At 46.9% G+C, this 17,387-nt stretch overlaps 1 protein-coding gene across 1 annotated transcript in view; it reads left to right on the top strand.

Annotated features, from left to right (window-relative positions):
- hydin (HYDIN axonemal central pair apparatus protein) overlaps positions 1-17,387 on the top strand; it is an 89,781-nt gene that overhangs the window by 12,228 nt on the left and 60,166 nt on the right. The window contains 11 exon segments of the mRNA XM_048257159.1: positions 3,259-3,460; positions 4,236-4,419; positions 7,689-7,788; positions 8,369-8,487; positions 9,536-9,759; positions 10,388-10,455; positions 10,735-10,970; positions 12,737-12,837; positions 15,374-15,509; positions 15,651-15,812; positions 16,199-16,351. Of these exon segments, the coding sequence (XP_048113116.1) occupies positions 3,259-3,460; positions 4,236-4,419; positions 7,689-7,788; positions 8,369-8,487; positions 9,536-9,759; positions 10,388-10,455; positions 10,735-10,970; positions 12,737-12,837; positions 15,374-15,509; positions 15,651-15,812; positions 16,199-16,351 (1,685 nt within the window).

Raw genomic sequence — 17,387 nt, 5'->3', positions numbered from 1 at the left:
CACCGCTGCGGTTCTCCAACCAGCATTCAGCTCTCCATCACTCCCCACCAGTGTAGGCAATCAAAGGCAAAGAAACTTCCTCTCTCCCTCTCTCTCGCTCTCTCCCTCTCTCTTGCTCTCTCTCTCTCTTCCTCATCCTCTCCTCATCCTCTTTTCTTGACTCCGCTGGCAGAGACTGGGTTAAAATGAAACTGATGGCAGTGCAGAATTAATCAGAGGAGAGTGAGCGGATGAAAGCATGAAATTGGCACGTGTGTGTGTGTGTGTGTGTGTGTGTGTGTGTATGTGTGTGTGTGTGTGTGTGTGTGTGTGTGTGTATGTGTGTATGATTGTGTGTTCCACTGTTGGAGGGATCTATAGATAGAGAGCTGCAATATGCTCTGCCTGTCATCATCCTACTGTATGTCAGCTCCCTTACATCTCTGATAATTACTCCATTTTCCTCTTCTTCCCCCACACCCCCCCACTCTCTCTCCCTTCCCTCTATCGCCACGCTTTCACCCAGAGTGGAGCATCATAGAGAGAGAGAGAGAGAGATAAAAATAAACGCTAATTCCCCGCTCCTGGGCCCATCAGATGTGCCGGGCTTAGAATTTATCCTCTCCGCTAAAATGTGCATTAGCCAGTTCCCGCTAAATGCTGGGAGACATGGTGGTTATGTAACAGAGGGGGACCGGAGGGCAGGTTCCCCTCTTCTCTTCACAGTGTCTCACCGTCATTAGATATTCAGCTCCATCCTCCACCATCACTATCAGCAGCAGCAGTAGCCGCAGAAGGAGGGGCAGCCCAGGAGTGAAGGTGGAGAAAAGGAGAAAACACACACACACACAAGAAGAGCATTTCATTTTAGGCAGAAAGGACTTCAAATCCCAATTACTGTGACAGTTTTGTAGCTGCTTGTTCACATTCAGAGGTCAGTTCCCCTGATTTAATTTCTGGTCTTCTGGCTGCGTTTCCTTTTTTCCCCTTTTTCCTCCTTTAAAAAGATATCACGCTGTGGCCCTTCTTGAGGGCCAAGTGTTTTATTTCCCCTCTTTAAATTTCCCTGTAATGTTTTTAGATGAAGCAGCTCTGTGAAGGTTTTCCGACTCGCTGCCTGTTAACGGTTGGAGTATAACCTATATCTTTGAGAGATTAGTGTTAGAAAGAGATGGATGGCTGTGTCTGTGCAGAGCAGCTGAGTGTGCATGCTTAAAGAGGCGAAAGGAGGAAAACAACACCAGGCAGGGCTGCCTCAGACCTGATAACAAACTGGCCCCCGTGGAGCTCTTACTGATCAGCTGCGTGCCTTTGAAGGGGAAGCCCCCAAAGACTCGACTGTGTGTTTACCAAGGAAGTGCTACTCCCCCTGGTCATTAGTACAGAGTAGGGGATTTAGGGGGAAGTGTGTGCATTTCCATCAATGTGTTTTTTTTTTTTTAAACATGATCAAGAATAGACTGTGATTCTAGATTCACTTCCTTAGAATAGATATGCTGTGAATTGAGATTGTGTGTGTGTGTGTGTGTGTGTGTGTGTGTGTGTGTGTGTGTGTGTGTGTGTGTGTGTGTGTGTGTGTGTGTGTGTGTGTGTGTGTGTGTGTGCTTGTGTGTGCTTGTGTGTATCTGTCTGTGTGCGTCTGTGTGTGTTGTGGGCTGTAGCCTCACCAGCTTCATATTTGAACAAGAAAACATCAAGGTTAATGACAGCTGTTTGTGACATGAAACTACCTCTTCACACGTCCCAAGTTCTCTTAACCTATACACAATAACATGTTAATATGCCCAGGAGTGCAGGGGCCTTCTCCAGTGGATTACTCCAGTTTCCACAAACGTGGCAGACAAGGTTTTTGAATCCGCTCCTGTCATGTGTGTGTGTGATGAGGGCTGTTTTTGAATCCGCTCCTGCCATGTGTGTGTGTGATGAGGGCTGTTTTTGAATCCGCTCCTGCCATGTGTGTGTGTGTGATTGTTTTCTTGTCCGCTGTCTGCGGTTGGAGATTTGTTTACTTAAACTTGAGGTGTTGTCAGAGGAATTGGGTCTCTCACAACAGCTCCCCTCCCACCGTGTTGTTAAAACTCAGGGCATTTAATTTGTTTGTTATTCTGTGTTGGAAAAAAAAGGGGGGGGGTTGAAGTGGAATGGAAAGAAGGGTGTTTTTGCTTCACTCACAGACGTTGTGATGGATTGGGCTCATTTACTACTGAAGAATATGACAAATGAAACATGTTTTGACATACATCACTCTCTGCCTACTGGATTACGGAGAATAGCATCAGCATTTTTATGATGACTGCATTTGTTTGTCACACACTCCTCACAGCTTTAGAGTATAATGATGGATCTGTCTAGGGACGCCAGACACCTACAGTGTCTAATTTGATATCTTTTATATTCTTTTTTTTATATTTTTTTTAATATCTTTTCATTCTGCGTTGTTTGTGATTGTGGTTTTGTCAAGGCAAGGTCAAATTGGGAATCCTAATGAGGTGCATGACGCCTGCTTTGAATATAACCAGACTACTTCAACCAAATCAAAATGGGCTGGTGGTTTACATACACCATGGCAGTGATTTGTGCACTTAGTTTGCATGCAGTTTCTTTATTTGTTTTTGATGGTGGTTGCTTTGGTTACAATCACATGACTTCTGAGGGCTGTCCCCAGGGAAACCTGTTTGTTGACACCAGGTGTGCTTCATCTTGTTAACACAACAGCGCCATCTTGATTACTGAAACAGACCCCATACACAAGCTCCAGAAAAGGACTCGACATCAGACGTAGTTGTTTTGAATGCTTAGGTGGTGGCCGTCGACCATACTGTATGGCACTGTCATGACTCAAAATACACTGATTCTCATGGTCCCACATTACATTAAGGGTCTACATGGACTATGTACCTGTGCTGAGCCATTCATTAATTCAGGCAGCATACGTGTATTGTAGAGCAACACTGTATCAATTAATTAATGGGCAATTGATGACATAATACCTTAGAAAAAAAGTATTGTGAAGTGTCTCCATTTCTGGGCTCTGCTAGCCTGTTGCTTCCCACCTTGTTTTTTACTGTCAATATAGTAGATTGTAGTGAATAGGTTACCTGTTACACTTAACTCAGATGCAATCAACAGTCCATGATCAGCTGTCCATGACTGATTGTGTATCTTTTAAAGTTTTAAGAAAGCCAAATGAGCAAATGGTCTTGGGAATGAAGGTCTTAAGGTCATTCTGTAGACAGTGTTGTGCTGATGAATGTGTCTGTGATTTGGATGCACCTGCAGGAGAGGATGTTTACATCAGCCTTTACGGAGCAGCGACTGACGCCAACGTGAGGCTGGAGCGTAACTCGGTGCTCCTGGAAAAGACCTACATCTCCATGGCCAATCAGCGCTCGGTCGCCATAGTGAACAGGAGCGATGCCATCATGCACTACCAATGGAAGAACTTCGCCACAGAAGAGGAGGAGGAGCAACATAAACAGAGGTGGGAAATGTCCCTTGGGAGTATCCTCACCATCACCGGTCTGCTCTAGAAAACGACAGGATTTCTCTTAGATTGTGCGTAGAAACACTGCCTGTGGAAGACAGCAGAGCACAGTTCTGTGGTTAGGGGCGAATGATTGAAGTGATTTGCTGTTAAGCCACCAGTGTGTACAGTGGGCTGAGGAAGGGCGGTGATGGAGACTCTCATGATCCCTGTGAGAATAGCTGCCCCTGTTGTCAGGTGTAGAGGGAGAGATAGAGGGAGACTGGCTTACCACTGTAGCTACAAACCTGCTACCTTTTGATCTGTCTAGGTCTCCTTCCTTTCACTCACTCTGATTTAGTCTCTCTCTCTCTCTCTCTCTTTCTCACTTTCTCTGTCACTGTTTTTCTCCATGCTGCTCCCCCTTACCTCTCTCTCTCTCTCTTTCCCTTCAGCTCTTTTTCCTGCTGCTCTTTGCTTTGGTTCTCTTGTTCTTTTCACATGAGTTCATTTGCCTTCTTTCCTCCACTTAGTGTTTGTGGGACTCCCCTGTCTGTGCTTCTCTCTGTCTACACCTCCCTGCTTATCTGCTTATCTCTGCTTTTTTCTGTCTTGCTTTCTCTCATTCTTCATACTCCTCTCTTTATCTCTCTCTCTCTCTATTTCATTCTCTATCCCTCTGAAACAACCTTTCTTCATCTAACTCCCTCTTTCTATTTCCACTTCTACCTCTCTGTTTGTCTCTCTCTCTCTCTCTCTTTAACTCTCTCTTTCATTTCTCCTCCTCCTCCAGGTTCTGTGTGGACCTCCAGCTGGAGGAGGATGATGAGATGGAGCAGTTCCTGACGGAGTGCGGGGCGGACCCCACTGCCCGCCACCAGCTCTCCCTGCTCTCCCGCACCTTCCAGGAGCGCCGGCGGCAGCTACGTGACGAGCGCCTGGCCTTCACGCACCAACACATCATCATAGAGCCTCTGGTCTGTGTGTGTGTGTGTGTGTGTGTGTGTGTGTGTGTGTGTGTGTGTGTGTGTGTGTGTGTGTGTTTTTGTGTGTGCGTATATTTGTGTGCGTATATGTGTGTGTGTGTGTGTGTGTGTGTGTGTGTGTGTGTGTGTGTGTGTGTGTATGGGTTTGTCAATATTCAATATACTACCCAAGTCCTGGTACAGGCCATGGTTATCTCATGCCTCAACTACTGTAACACCCTTCTAACAGTCCTCCCTTACAGATGATCCAGAACGTGGCAGTGTGTCTGCTTTTCAATAAAAACCAAAATGGCCACTGGCAACCCGTAGCCGCCTGCATCGAGTTCAAATCATTAATGCTATTGCTAGCCTACAACGTGATCTCGAGTTCCGCACCCACTTACTTGGGTGCTCTCATAAAGGCATATGCTAGCACCTGACTACTGCGCTCCTCCAAAGAACGTCTCCTGGCACTGCCACCAGCACCCTCACCGCAATCCAAACTATTCTCATCTGTGGTTCCCCGTTGGTGAAGCTAGCAGTTGCTACCATAGCAGGGGCATCCCTCTCTATCTTCAAAACCCTCTTGAAGACCCAATTCTTTCAAGAATACCTCCTCTCAACACACAACAACTTACCATAATGTTGTTCTCCGTCCTGCCTATCTCTCTTATCTACATCCCTGACTTAGAATTGTCATTCAATTTCTTATACAAGGTAGTACTTATTGTTACATTGTTGCCCTGGCCAGGGAAAGATTTGTCCTGTTCGTACTGTACCTTGATTGTTCCATATTTTTTGTGAGTCACTTTTGTACAGAAGTGTCAGCCAAATTAATAAGTGTAAATGTTTGTGAGTGTGTATGTGTGTGTGTGTGTGAGTGTGTGTGCGTGTGTTTGTATGCATGTGCGTGTGTGTGTCCGGCTCGCAAAGCCCAACACAGCAAATGTCACAGCAGAGCTAGTTTCGTCCTCTGGCACTATCCAGTTGGGTTATAAAGAACTAGGAGGAAGAGGTTTTACCTCATGCATAAATTAAATCAAAAGTCCCCAAAGACTTTACTCTGTGTAGCCATATGTGTAAACATATGGGCTAGATTAAATGGAGATGCTATCATTAGCCTTTTTTGGTGTTTCACATATCCAAGGGTTTGTCTAGCATGGACTGCAAATGGATGCTTAACTCTTTAAGTAGAAAAACTGCTTTTAAACTCGGGCTGACCATCGCTGAAATCATTGCCATTGATCACTGTGCCCCCCTGTCCAGACAACATCAGGGCATCCCATGATGTATTACTTGTAGATCACTCTTTCCCTGGGCTGTCGTTAAGTGTTGTGCACATTGTCCATGCAGCCTCGGGAGGTTGCGCCTCCGATTTATCCCTTCATTTGTACTGGAGCTCTCTCCTGGCCTGACAGTGACGGATCTGTCTTTGAGGCTTGCACTGTGCCGCTGGGTGTGAGGCCCGCTGCTGTGATGAAACCCAGCCCAGACTCCAGCGCTGAAATAAACAGCACATTAATGGCCCGGCATGCTAATCTGTCTGATACCTGTATCATGACACTGCACATTATGCCTAGCTTTTGTCATCTGGTGTTTTAGTACATGACCTTACCATATAAGTCGTGTGTGTGTGTGTGTGTGTGTGTGTGTGTGTGTGTGTGTGTGTGTGTGTGTGTGTGTGTGTGTGTGTGTGTGTGTGTGTGTGTGTGTGTTCGTGCGTGTGGGTGCTTGTTTGTGTGTGTCGTAGAGAGGGTGACAGGACACAAACAGAGAGCCCTGCTGTGTTTGCGTCGAGCAGCATGACAGGGCCATCGTTTTTTGCTGAGTCAGAAGCTCGGATGAGACTCTAACCTGATTTCACCCCACCAGCCAACCACCATTCTCCCACCTCACTCCACCCCCCCCCCCTCTGCTCTTCCCCCCCCTCCATCATCCCCCCCCCCGCCCCTCTTCTCCCAGGAGGCACAGTGCTCCTGCTCCTCTTCCATCCCTATAGTTCAGCGAGGCATGCTGGCTGCCAGGGGCATCTCAAAAGCATGGCCAGCTCCTCAGGGAGGCCAGGGTGACTCACCCCCCATGTCCATGTTGCACTGCAGGTCTGGAGAGGCTTCCTGAGGACAAACGAGAGTCGAGGAGGGGAAAAAAATATAGAGGGGTGGAGGGAGTGGTGGGGGCAGGAGGTGAGGGGGGGGGGGCAGTTGGGGAACAATGAGAAAGATTTGAGCCTCACTTGAATGAATACGGGCGGAATAAAGCAAAGCACACAGTGGCGATGCTGCATCAGCACTCTGCTGCCACTCTCTGTGACCTCCAAGGCAAACACACTCACTGAATGCAAGTCCTTGCTGCCTTTTCTCAGCTGTTCCGCTCTGCCAAGGCACACAGAGAAAACACACACACACACACACACACACACACACACACACACCACCTGTGTAAGGGGCCTGACTTTAGCCATTGCCAGAGCATTTTAGTGTTAGCCCCTTTACTGTTTCTCATGGGCAGACATGTACAAATAAGTTAGGGCATCCAATTTCTCTTTGATTTGACCTCAAGCTCTGTCACTTCCTATGTTTCTCAGGAAATATGCATATATGCATGTTTAACAATACAGAGCAGAAGCTTGATCTGGGTAAGAAGACGCTGGCTGTGCATTTGTATTTGTATTGCATAGACCATCCTGTTAGTCGAGGAGAGACCCTGACCGTTTAGTTTGTTTACTTTTACTAACCCCAGTTCCTTGCACAGTCTGTGAGAAGTATCAGCCCAGGAGAAGAGCACATAGGTCCCCCCAGGCTTGTTCAGCTCACCAACCTGTTAAGTGAAAAGTGAATGAATGGATGGACTGTGGAGAAGGCAGTGGGGAAACACCTGACATGTGTAACCATGACAGTGTTTCCCACAGAATTGAATTCTATTTGTGGTGGTAGAACAAATTAGCACACCGGGGTTATGATGCTTACCAGATTTAAGCACAATTTAGCCTTCTACTACTCTTCTATGCCTTGCAGGATTGTTAATGTTGTCTTTAAACATGCATGTAGGTTCATTGAGAGACAGAAACAAGGAGAGGCTTTACAAAGGTGCACATATTTCCATCCAATTGAAATAGTACAACATGGAAAATCATTGTGTGGTGGTCAATGTTGATATTGTGGTGGGCAGCCACAAATAAGTCAATGTATGGGAAACACTGCATGATCCCAGCCTGGTTGGATTCTGAGCTCAGGCTCTGGAGACGGAGGGTGTTAAGTGGCCTTCTTCTCTGCTCTGTGCAGGAGGGAGACGTGTGGCCCAACAGCACAGCAGAGGTCAACATCGTTTTCAAGCCCCAGGAGGCCAAACTCTATCAGCAAACTGTGTACTGTGACATAACAGGTACGCTCACAGCACCCTAGGTGTGAAGAATACTGAACACCAAATACTGTAGAGTGGGTCAGATTCCACGAAAATTGTTATTTCATGTCAGTATTTGCCTGTCAGTGATATGTGGTGGTGACTCTTGAGGTCACTCTTAAAGAGTCATTTTAAAAGCATGCACTTGTGCGTGGACTTTAAAAGTGCACCCAGGCCATTTGACTTCGAACTTACAGTCGCTTCCAGCGAGCTGCTTCATCATTTAATCATTTGCATCTGCTGCCTGTGGTGATGGTGGTCAGATTTTCATTCATTTGCATAGAGAGTGAAAGACGTTGGATGCATTGTTGTGACCCCTAAAAAATAAACTCCTCCACCAATCACCCTCTGCTGCAACTCCCCAAAAACATCCCTGGCATGTTGACTAGCTCCCCTGAGGGTCTACCCTGTGCATGCCTTGTCAGAATGCCCAAACCAATTACAGTTGTGTTTTCAGTGAATGTGTGTAGTAGTTGTGTGTTTGCATGATGGCTAACTACTGGATGTTGTGTGTGCATTCTTAGCTTTTGCTTTCGGGTGGTGTTATATGTGTCTCCATCAGGCCGTGAGTCTCGTCTGCCTCTCCGCATTAAGGGAGAGGGCATTGGCCCCAAACTCCAGTTCAACTTTGACCTTCTGGATATGGGCAACATCTTCATCAGCTCCAAGCATAGCTATGAGGTATGTATACTGCAGTGTTTCCAGGGGCACTTGTCAGCCTTAGTGGGGCTTACACTAGACTAGGAGGACCAAGAGCTGAAGGCTGTCGGGAGAAAAAGGGAGAAAGAAATAATCAAATACAAACTCTAGCCTTTTGATTAATCTGTTATTAAAAAGGAAACACCATAGTCTCATATTGAATATTGCATCGTCTGATAACAATCGGCAGATCACAAGTGTATATTCGGCATCAGCCAACTTAATGAATAATTGAAGTCTATTGTTATTATCAGGAGTCTCAATTAGAATAGACCCTGGCACAGTTTGAAAATACTTTCAGCTGAATTATGCAAAAGGTTTCCTGAGACAATTCAGTGGCTCTGGTATTTGGATACGCTTGTGATGCGATTACTTTAGTTGTCCGGGCATCGGAGTCGACAGTTTGAATTTTAATAGCCAGTAACCTCGTGAATTGCCATTCCGCGAGGAGGCGACTTTCCAGGAGCAATCTCAAGGAGCTGGTGATGGTGCTCTCTTTCTTATTAAGCTGTCAGACCATGCGCGAGTGAACACTTTTAACCGCAAATTGAGTTAGAGCAAAGGTTCGCTGTGATAACGCCAGAGGGCTAGTGTGAGCGTGGAAATTCACAAACAGGCTCCGGCGTCGCACGCATGACGACAGACGCTAAAGTTGGTAATAACTTAATTTCCAGGCCAAACAGCAGTGGAGCAATGTAATAAACTGGTGTGGGAAAATGTAGATCTTCAGCCTCACACAACAAGAGTGTTGGAAAGAAACTGTTGTGAAAAACAATGAAGTACCAAACCAGAAACCTTAGGGGTGTGTGTATGTATCCAAAAAGATGATTCACAGTAAAATGTAAAATTTAAAGTGATTCTCATTTACTTGTCCAAAGTATGCCTTTGGTCTTGTAAAGGACCAAACGTGAACTGTGTCAGCAGCGTGGAGTGGAATAGCGTCCATGTGCACTTCTTTAACCTAACCAAACTTGATCCCCAAGGAGCCACTGAACTTTTATTTGGACTGATTCATCACTGTTACCTCTAGGTCCTCCTGACCAATAAAGGACTCATAGCTGCGTCGTACCGAGTCCTGGACCCCAGCTCGGCCCTGGGCCTGTGCTTCTCGTTCAGCCCGGTCACGGGGAGGATCCCCCCTGGGGACTGCCACGCCCTGGAGGTCACCTTCTCCTCCAGCACCCTGGGAGCCTTCTCTGAGGACTTCTACTTTGCCGTCGAGGGAAACCCCCTGCCTCTCGTCCTGACGTTCAGGTGACCCCTACCTCCACTTGGGTATCAATGATCCCCTCCCAATCCCCTCCCCTGTGTCCTCCTCCTCCTCCTCCTCCTCAACAGTGCTTAGCCTAAGCTTTTTATCTCAATTTACCAGATGAATAAATATGACCCTCCACAACCACCACCACCATGCATCCTGTCTGTCCCCTGGCTGGGGACTTTCTTTGCTTTCCTATTGTTGCATGATTTATACAATGAATTAAATGACTCCTTCAGGGTTGCACCTAAGTGAAAAGTACAATGCGGGGGGGCTTGGCGTGAGCACTGTTGGGTCTCAGACGGACTCTCACCCACTCCAATCCTGGCACCTCTTCCTGATTAAGATGTATTACCATGGGAGAGTGCTGAGTTTGAGAATCACTGAATTACCCTTCTGCATTGTCATCCAAGAAATTGACTGATTTTGTTTTTTTCCCCTCCCTTTCCCCTCTCCCCTTTTCCAGTCCTTCTTCCTCTCTTTCATTCAGTTGCTCTCTCGCTCCCTCTCTGCTTTTGCACACTCTCGATTTTCATTAATTGCTTCTCGGCGTCCGATGACCTTCACATGCTCAGCGGAGGCCTCAGACTTAACTCAAGGCTCTCTGTGGTGCTTTATGTCTTGCAGGGGCTGTGTAATGGGGCCCACGTTCCACTTCAGCATCCCGGAGCTCAACTTCGGGGAGGTGTCCTTCGGTAAATTAACTTGTAGCTTGGTGTTTCATTTGCAATCAATGCGGCTGTATGCCAGGCGACTACTGCTCATGTCTCACTGTTCAATAATGACTTGTGCATAGCACCTTCTACAAATGGAGTACAGTTTTTGGTTCTGAGAGTAAATGTTTTTTTGTCAGGTTTTTGTCCCATCTTAGCTTTGATCATTGGTCTTTATACCCAAACACTGGGTTTTTACCTCCTGAACCTGGACCATCTACCAATGGCATAAACCCAGCTTCCTCCTGTTTTTACTCGCAGGGTTTCCACAGACGCTGACCTGCTGTTTGACCAACACCTCACTGGTGCCCATGACCTTTGACCTCCGGGTTCCAGGGGATGGCACCGGGCCGCCCAGCATCACCAGTGCCCACCAGGTGTCACACCTAAACAGAACCGAGTGGCTCACAGGCGAGTCGTCGGGAGAGCCCCCCACTGAGTTCTCCGTCGTCCCCAGCTCTGGAACAGTGCGTGCCCAAGGACAGATGGACCTCCAGGTAAAATCCCAACTGTGGCTGCAACATAGACATAATGGTTAAAAAAGCATATGGAAATTGTTTTCCTGGATGGAGATAGCATGGAACAATTCAGAAGTAAACCAAATACAATGCAAAGTAGGCTGGTATCTGGCCCTGTCAAGAACAATGAGGCTGGCTCATCGTGATGCCCTTCATTGCTTTCTGTGGGGGATTGAGGGAGGTGTCATGCTGGCATAGAGAGCCACTGCTTGTATGCTGAGTCATTTGGAAAAGGCCATCTGATTGAAGGCTCTTTTAAATCTCAGGGCCTTTAATCAAGAGGAGACCTTTAATCCATAATCAGCCTTAAGGCTTTTTCCTCCTTTAAAGGTCTGCAGGCTTCCATTATATCAAGACAGACCAAAAGAAGATGTCTCTCTCTCTCTCTCTCTCTCTCTCTCTCTCCCTCCTGTCTCTCTGTCTCTCTCGTTCCCCATCTCCGTTCCTATCTCATCCGGGGCCGTGATTATCCTGTCTTCCCTTTGCCAGCCTCTCCTGGCGCAGGTTACCTTGTGTACCTGTCATCTGGGGCGGCGTTCTCCCATCTCTGGTGGGGAGGGTTGGGGAGGCTGTGGGGGAGCTGTCACTTCCTCCCGGGGGCTAATCTGCTGGATCTGTCCAGCTGTCTGGCGGCCTCTTTTGTGCGAGGTGTCTCCTGTCAGCGTGCCGCCCCGGCAGCTCTTCCCCACCGTGGTGACAGCCGAGCGGATTGGGCCGCTGACCGGCCCTAATGAGGGGCTCCACTCTGCTCTGCGCAGAGAGGACGGAATATGGATGAGACTGGGCCAGCGCTTCGCACATATGGACAGAGGATAATCGCTGAGAAAGACCACACACACACGCACGCACGCACACACACACACACACACACACACACACACACACACACGCACACACACACACACACACAATGGCAGAGACATGCATATATGCTCACAAGCACACACACACACACACACACACACACACACACACACACAACACAAACACACACACACACACACAATGGCAGAGACATGCATATATGCTCACACACACACACACACACACACACACACACACACACTGTACACACAAGCACATACGCTCATTAAGACAAACACAGAGTACAGACAAACAGAAACAGATTTGGATGGATTTTGGCTGCCCGTGCCAGGTTTTTAGCTACATCCTCATTTGATGTGCCAATCAGTTTGTTTGTGTGTGAGTGTGTGTGTGTGTGTGTGTGTGTGTGTGTGTGTGTGTGTGTGTGTGTGTGTGTGTGTGTGTGTGTGTGTGAGATTGTGTGTCTGGTAGTGCATGCTTGTGTGTGTGTATGCAACTGTATGTGCTAGAGTGCTTGCACATGTGTGTGTGTGTGTGTGTGTGTGTGTGTGTGTGCTGTTTATGTGTGCATATGTATGTGTGAGAGCTTGTGTATGTGCTCAGCAGGCAGCTCCGCAGGACTAAAGCATCTGCCATCACTCTCCCCATCACAGCAGTTGCTGCTGTGTGCAATAAACCATGTAACTTCCTACACACCAGCCTGATGTGCCAGCTTAGGCAGAGCCGCCACACATAAAAAAATAAAAAATAAAACTTTTTGCTCCTGACTTAACAACTAGCACATACAGTTTATCTTTGAGTTGGCCTACCCTGAAATGTTTGTTGAAAGCTGTGTATTTCTCCAGTCATACTCACACAGAGGTTTCTTATCTCATTCAGTTTAGTGTCACACTTATCTTCTGCTTGCCTGTGCCCTGCAGGTCACCCTGTGCTCGAACACAGTCCGCAGCTACAGCCTGGCCCTGGTGGTGGATGTCCAGGGTGTTGGTGAGGATGTGCTGGCCCTCCCAATCCGTGCCAGGTCAGTCGGGATGGTTAACCGTGAGGAACAAATTAGAAACAGCTACTCATGGAAGCATTCTGTCCTCTCTGGATACATTAAAGTGTATATCTTCAGATTGCTACTTCAGTTAATGAAATGAATGTTGTTCTTTGTCTAACAACGTCATTAAGGACATTCTCCTTTGTGAGCACAAGGACAATAAATGATATATAGCTAACAGCAGGCTATTTCCTCAGCTGTGTATTTACATTTACTAAGATGAATTGTAAACAACATTGGGCAGAAGATTTCAAAGCAGTCAAGCAAATGAACATCATGAGAACAGTACAGTAATGACCTTTTCAAATGGCGTTCAAGATTACAATGCAGCTAACACTACACGGGGTCCTCACGGTCAGTGGCAAACTAAAACATACAACAAAGTCATGCAAATAGCATTTGGTTGGTTTGGAAATGAATGTCAAAGCCAAACAAGTATGGAAAAATACAGTAGCTTTTCCCCCCAAATGTTTGAGATTTAAAATGCAGAAAACAAGGACACTTTCATGGATATGAATATTGAATGTTGTTGTGGTGTTGTTTGAGTAACACTAGGGTTTTTACATACATACAGTATCTCACAGAAGTGAGTACACCCCTCACATTTCTGCAAATATTTTATTATATCTTTTCATGGGACAACACTGAAGAATTGACACTTTGATACAATGTGAATTAGTGAGTGTACAGCTTGTGCAACAGTGTAAATTTGCTGTCCCCTCAAAATAACTCAACACACAGCCATTAATGTGTAAACCGCTGGCAGCAAAAGTGAGTAGACCCCTAAGTGAAAATGTCCAAATTGTGCCCAAAGTGTCAATATTTTGTGTGGCCATAATTATTTTCCAGCAATGCCTTAACCCTCTTGGGCATGCAGTTCACCAGAGCTTCACAGGTTGCCACTGGAATTCTCTTCCACTCCTCCATGACGACATCACGGAGCTGGTAGATGTTAGAGACCTCGTGCTCTTCCACATTCCGTTTGAGTATGCCCCACAGATGCTCAATAAGGTTCAGGTCTGGAGACATGCTTGTCCAGTCCATCACCTTTACCCGCAACTTCTTTAGCAAGGCAGTGGTCGTCTTGGAGGTGTGTTTGGGGTCGTTATCATGTTGGAATACTGCCCTGCGGCCCAGTTTCTGAAGGAGGGGATCATGCAGTATGTCACTGTATTTGGTAGTTGGCATTCATGGTTCCCTCAATGAACTGTAGCTCCCCAGTGCCAGCAGCACTCATGCAGCCCCAGACCATGACACTCCCACCACCATGCTTGACTGTAGGCAAGACACACTTGTCTTTGTACTCCTCACCTGGTTGCTGCCACACATGCTTCATATCATCTGAACCAAATAAGTTTATCTTGGTCTCATCAGACCACAGGACATGGTTCCAGTATTTCATGTCCTTAGTCTGCTTGTCTTCAGCAAACTGTTTGCTAGCTTTCTTGCGCATCATCTTTAGAAGAGGCTTCCTTCTGGGACGACAGCCATGCAGACCAATTTGATGCAGTGTGTGGCGTATGGTCTGCAATGCTGGCAGCACTCATATGTCTATTTTCCAAAGACAACCTGGATATGACGCTGAGCATGCGCACTCAACTTCTTTGGGGCACCATGGTGAGGCCTGTTCTGAGTGGAACCTGTCCTGTTCAAACTGCTGTATGGTCTTGGCCATTGTGCTGCAGCTCAGTTTCAGGGTATTGGCAATATACTTATAGCCTAGGCCATCTTATGTAGAACTCAGAGAGTTCTTTGCCATGAGGTGCCATAATGAACTTCCAGTGACCAGTATGAGTGATAACACCAAATTTAACACACCTGCTCTCCATTCACACCTGAGACCTTGTAACACTAACGAGTCACATGACACTGGGGAGGGAAATGGCTAATTGGGCCCAAGTTGGACATTTTCACTTACGGCTCCTACACACAGCTGCGTGCGTTGTGTTGCTGGAAACGCATCCCATTCACTTTACATGGGCTCACGTCATCCATTGCCGAACTGAATTGTGGGTCCGTTGCGTCACGTTTCTCCTGTCGCTCGTGTTGAGAAGTTCAGCTGTTGCTGCACCGACAGACGCCACCGGCCAATCAAGCCAATCTACGGACGGCACCAACCAATCAAGTTACGGTTATACTTCAAGTCATTTGCATAGCTACCGTCGGGAACACCCACTGGCATGCGTTGACGGAACGCAACTGTGTGTAGGAGCCGTTAGGGGTCTACTCAGTTTTGTTGCCAGTGGTTTAGATACTAATGGCTGTGTGTTGAGTTATTTTGAGGGTACCGTAAATGTACACTGTTATACAAGCTGTACACTGACTACTTTACTTTGTAACAAAGTGTAATTTCTTCAGTGTCCCATGAAAATATATAATAAAATATTTACAAAAATTTGAAGGGTGTACTCACTTTTGTGAGATACTGTACATACATACGTATTTTAACGTTTTTCTGATAGGCAGCCGGTCTTAGCTAGTTGTACTTTACTAAATGAGTCGATCTGTGGTCCAGGTGCTCTATCCCTGAGGTGACTTTGGAGTCCCCTTCACTGAGGCTTGAGAGGTGCTTCTTGGATTACGCCTATGAGCATCCAGTGAAGCTGATCAACAACAGTGACCTGCCGGCATGCTATGGCCTCCTGTCTCAGGTCAGTCTCAATCTCTCATGTAGTCTCTTGCATGAACTACTTCAAGTTTCTCCCTCTATGCAGTCAGTAGGTTTCAGTGTGTGCAGGTATATCTAGTTGCTTTTTAAAAATGCTTCTCTTACTGGATGTCTCTGTGCTTAGGAGTACGAGGAACATCCCTCTGTGTTGTACTCCAGCCCTCACCCACGGGGGGTCATCCCGCCGCATGGCTCTGCAGAGATCCCACTGGTGGTGCAGGTCAAGGCCCTGGGCCCTCTGGACATCACCGCTCATATCGCTGTGCTAGGCAGTCAGAGCTCACTGGTGAGCTCGGAGTGGTGCACTTTCTTTGTGTGTGTGTGTGTGTGTGTGTGTGTGTGTGTGTGTTAGTGTGTGTGTGTGTGTGTGTGTTTGTGTTCCTGTAGACGCTATATGGTGAAAGGAGAGAAAGAGCCATTAGTATAAAATCAAAAACAACCCAAAAATTGCACACAAAATGTTTACTGCGACTTAAGTTCCCACTCAGCTTTATGAAATGCAAACGTCTGTGTTTCATTCTCTTGTTTTTGCTCTCGCTCCTCTATCCTCTTCTAACTGATTCATTTTAATTGCTGTGTGTGTACAGTGGCTGTCTGTCATTCTGAAACCGTATTGACTCTGCTCCGGACCCTCTTTCTGCCCTATGTGACCCTCCCATCCTTCTCCCATAGGCCCTGCTGCTGTCCTGCCTCGCTGAGGGCCCGGTCATCCATGTCGCTTCTGCAGAGGTGGACTTTGGCAGCATCCCGGTGCTGACGGACGTCCCCAGGCCACTGCAGCTGTCGAACCGCTCCCCCATCCCGGCTCGCTTCCTCGCACAGATGGTAGGTCCTGTCCCCTGACACCGAAGGGGGGCGAACCTGACGATGCATCTTTAGCACCACGTCGCCTTTTTTTTGTGACTCTCGGAAGCCAACAACCATCCGCCCTACGCTAATTCTTCTGTCTGTTCACTTCCGATCGTATTGAAACTACCTCTGTTTCGTATAAATCATTTCCAAATGAATAAAGTGCACAATGGCTCAGGGGATTGGCTGAGTGGTTAGTTGGCTTTGTAAATAATAGGCTGCCTTGTTGGATTAAATGGCTCTCAGCAGCATGGCTGGCGTCAGTGGCCCGGCCTTCCTGCTTCCCTCTCACTTTACATGGCATACGCACAGTGCATCCTTGCACAGATACTTGTGGAAGGCCTGCCACATTTCTCCAAGGCTGCCCCCCGATATTGCCATCTCGTTCCATCAGGGGCCGCCTTTGGCGGATATGCGCGCCGTTGGAATGGATCCTCGGAAATCAGAAACTGGAAATGACATGTCTTAAGAGCAGCGTGGCGAAACGCGATACCCTTAGAGCAGATGTCATTACACTCCCACGCAGATCACTGTCAGGCCGCCCAACATCGGGTGCTTGTTGAACACGATTCTTAAAACATCGACATGACTGCACCATCACAGCTTTATTCTGGCTGGTGGTGAGGATTTATGTGTGTCGTCCCAAAGGCTGGTCCTTATTTAGCAATGTATTCAGCCCACTAGGTACATCACAGTAATGCATACCTGCAGTTCACAGAACTAGGGAAGGAAGTATCATTTCAGATTTATTCTTGCATGGTAGTGTATTTGTGTATGATGTATGACTATGCTGTATCACTAAACCATTGTTTTAAATGGTTAACAGTTTTTACAAGGAAAAAAAAGTTTCACAAAAAGCCAATATAGCCAGGGTTATGTGTAAGCTTATTGAAATTATGCTGTTAGATGTTAACAGAGAAATTTTCATTTAAAAATATTTGGACAAAGCCAGCAGATAACACACAAACAGAGTGACATCACAGAAGGTTGTCGCTGTCATGGGGATACTGAG

Source organism: Alosa alosa, chromosome 11 (assembly GCF_017589495.1).
Source record: "Alosa alosa isolate M-15738 ecotype Scorff River chromosome 11, AALO_Geno_1.1, whole genome shotgun sequence".
Lineage (NCBI taxonomy): Eukaryota > Metazoa > Chordata > Actinopteri > Clupeiformes > Clupeidae > Alosa > Alosa alosa.
The sequence above is the reverse complement of the archived record's forward strand: the minus strand, read 5'-3'. Positions and strand labels throughout refer to the sequence as shown.